The 2,500-nt window shown below is 56.2% G+C and overlaps 1 protein-coding gene across 1 annotated transcript in view; it reads right to left on the minus strand.

Annotated features, from left to right (window-relative positions):
* Positions 1 to 474: 474 nt before the first annotated feature.
* The window catches only part of PTSG_07365 (beta-centractin), a gene marked incomplete at both ends in the record, with an annotated part of 3,659 nt that continues 1,633 nt past the window's right edge, over positions 475 to 2,500 (minus strand). Inside the window, 6 exons of the mRNA XM_004990806.1 lie at positions 475 to 580; positions 882 to 985; positions 1,103 to 1,206; positions 1,483 to 1,552; positions 1,778 to 1,967; positions 2,180 to 2,302. Of these exons, the coding sequence (XP_004990863.1) occupies positions 475 to 580; positions 882 to 985; positions 1,103 to 1,206; positions 1,483 to 1,552; positions 1,778 to 1,967; positions 2,180 to 2,302 (697 nt within the window). The remainder of the gene's footprint in view (positions 581 to 881; positions 986 to 1,102; positions 1,207 to 1,482; positions 1,553 to 1,777; positions 1,968 to 2,179; positions 2,303 to 2,500) is intronic.

Here is a 2,500-nt window from a genome sequence, read left to right on the forward strand (position 1 = left end):
GTTTGCTTGTGCGCAATGCCATGGCAGCGCTTGCTTCATCTCTTGTTCATCATTTTTGTTTTCTTTTTGTTGGTTTTTCATGCATTGTAATTGGACGCTCATACAACGACAGCTGTGAACACACACACACACACACGCACACGCACGCACGCACGCACACACACACACACACACACACACGAATGCACTTTGTCAACTTACGCGCCTGCAAAACACGACCAGCTTTCTTCATACAACAAAGGAGACAACGAAACGCGCTGACTCAACAGGACAGCTCACACGCGTACAGACAAGACACACAGACACACACGTGCAGATAACAGCAGCGGTGCGCTTATGACAACATGGGATGGGGAGGGGGGAAGTGCAATGAGGAGGAAAGGAAACACAAAACAAGCAACCGAACCGAACGAGAGTACACTTTGTTGTTGTTGTTGTTGTTGTTGTTGTCGGTGTGCATCTGTTGGGCGGGCCTCAGAGGAACATTTTCCTGTGGATGATGGACGGGCCGACCTCGCTGTATTCCGCCTTGGACACCCAGATGCGCCGGAACGTGTCAAGCGACGCAAGGATGGACCCGCTGGCACCACCAATGGTGATGGCAATGATGATGATGGCAAAGGTGATGGTGACGAGCGGGAGTGGGAGAGGAGATGGATGAGTGGATGATGACGGACAGTCAAACCAAACAGCATCCGTAGGTTCACACACACCAACACACACCCACACCCATACCCACACCCACACCCATACCCACACCCACACCCACACACACCCACACACCCACACACCCACACACACACACACACACCCACTACCCCCCCACCCCACACACACACAACCCCCGCCCCCGCCCCCGGCATCGCCTGTTGTGGTTGTACCCGAGCCAGGTGGAGAATTGGCGCTCGGGCGGAGCCATGATCTTGATCTTGATGTCCTTCGGCGCATCAGCACGCACCTCCTTAAGCAGCCGCTGCCCAAAGCCCTGCAAAGGTCGTGTGTGAAAATTTTGTACACAAGTGCACGTTGCGTTAGTTTTTGGGCGAGGACCAAGAGCAATGCGAAGGCCACAGTGTCTGCATCAACAAGTGTGTGTGCGCACCTCGAAGCGGGTTGAGCCGCCAGAAAGGACGATGCCCTGATAAAGGGCGCGGCGCAGGTCCAGATCAGACTTCTGGATCGAATACGTCAGCACCTTGTGAACACCTGACGTAAGCAGCGGAGAGAGGGAGCGAAGAGACACGAAGGGGGAGGGGAAACCGTTGGTGTGGTGGTGGAGGTGCCGGCGGCGGAAACATGAGGTGGGCAGTGGTGCACGTGTGTAACGGGCATTGCCCGTAATTGAACGGATCGAATCAAGCAAGCCAGTGCGTACATCACATGAAAACACAAACTCCCAACCCTAACCACATCCACATCCGCATCCACACCACCATGTATCGCCATCAGTACGCCGCCAACAACGCCAGTGACTGAACGCACCTTCGCACTCCTCGCCAATAATCTCCGGGTTGAAGAGCACCTCGGGCGCCCTGTAGCGCGCGCCCTCAATCTACACACACACGCACACACAGACACACAGACACAGACACACGCACGCATGTGTAGGCGATAGTGTGAGACACAAATAGTCCCAGAAGCATGACCTTCCACTGCGGTAGCACAGCCACATTCATGTGCTCAGGCCTCTTCGCTCGCAAAAGCACAGGCGACAACACCCTGTTCTATGCTCTCTCTGCCCTTCCCCACACCACAACACCGCTCCCCTTTGTCACACCATGATCTCGCGGCCATCAGGGAGGCGATAGCGGGTGGGGGCGCGGTCTGTGCGTGCGTCCTCCTTCTCAGCGTTGTCCGACACGAAGCACGCCTTCTCCTTGATGGTGCGCACCACCTCAAACTCGGCCGACGTCTTGAAAATGTGGCCCTCCCGCCGCAGCAGCAGCTGAAGGTGCCGCGTCACGTCCCTGCACACACAGAGAGAGGCATTGAGGGGAGAGGCGAATGGGAGATGATAAGCGGGGTTGCAAACGACAACGTTGGTGCTTGATGGAACCGTGAACAAACAAGCACCGGGAGAGCGCACGTACCAGAAAAGGCATACATTCCCCACCACCCAGCCACCATGATCACCACGACCACAACAACAGCAACGCAAGCAAGTGCAGCGGTACCGGACCTTCCTGCGACGTCGATGCGGCGAATTGCATTCTTGACAGCAAATCCTTCGTAGACGGGCACGGCGTGCGTGACGCCATCACCACAGTCAAGCACCACACCCGTCGTGTTGCCGCTCGCGTACCTGATGTGCACATGGACGAATGGCGGGGGAGAGGGGCGGCGAAGGGTTGGAGAGCGTCAGTAGTGAGAGAGACAGGTCGTGTGTGTATTGGTTGAGGTGGTGAACGCATACACACGCACATGCACACACACACACACATTTGAGGCTGCGCAGTCACGCAGTTGCATTGGCAGTTGCGAATCAATCCAGCAGCAAGCA

This window comes from Salpingoeca rosetta (genome assembly GCF_000188695.1).
Source record: "Salpingoeca rosetta unplaced genomic scaffold supercont1.22, whole genome shotgun sequence".
Lineage (NCBI taxonomy): Eukaryota > Choanoflagellata > Craspedida > Salpingoecidae > Salpingoeca > Salpingoeca rosetta.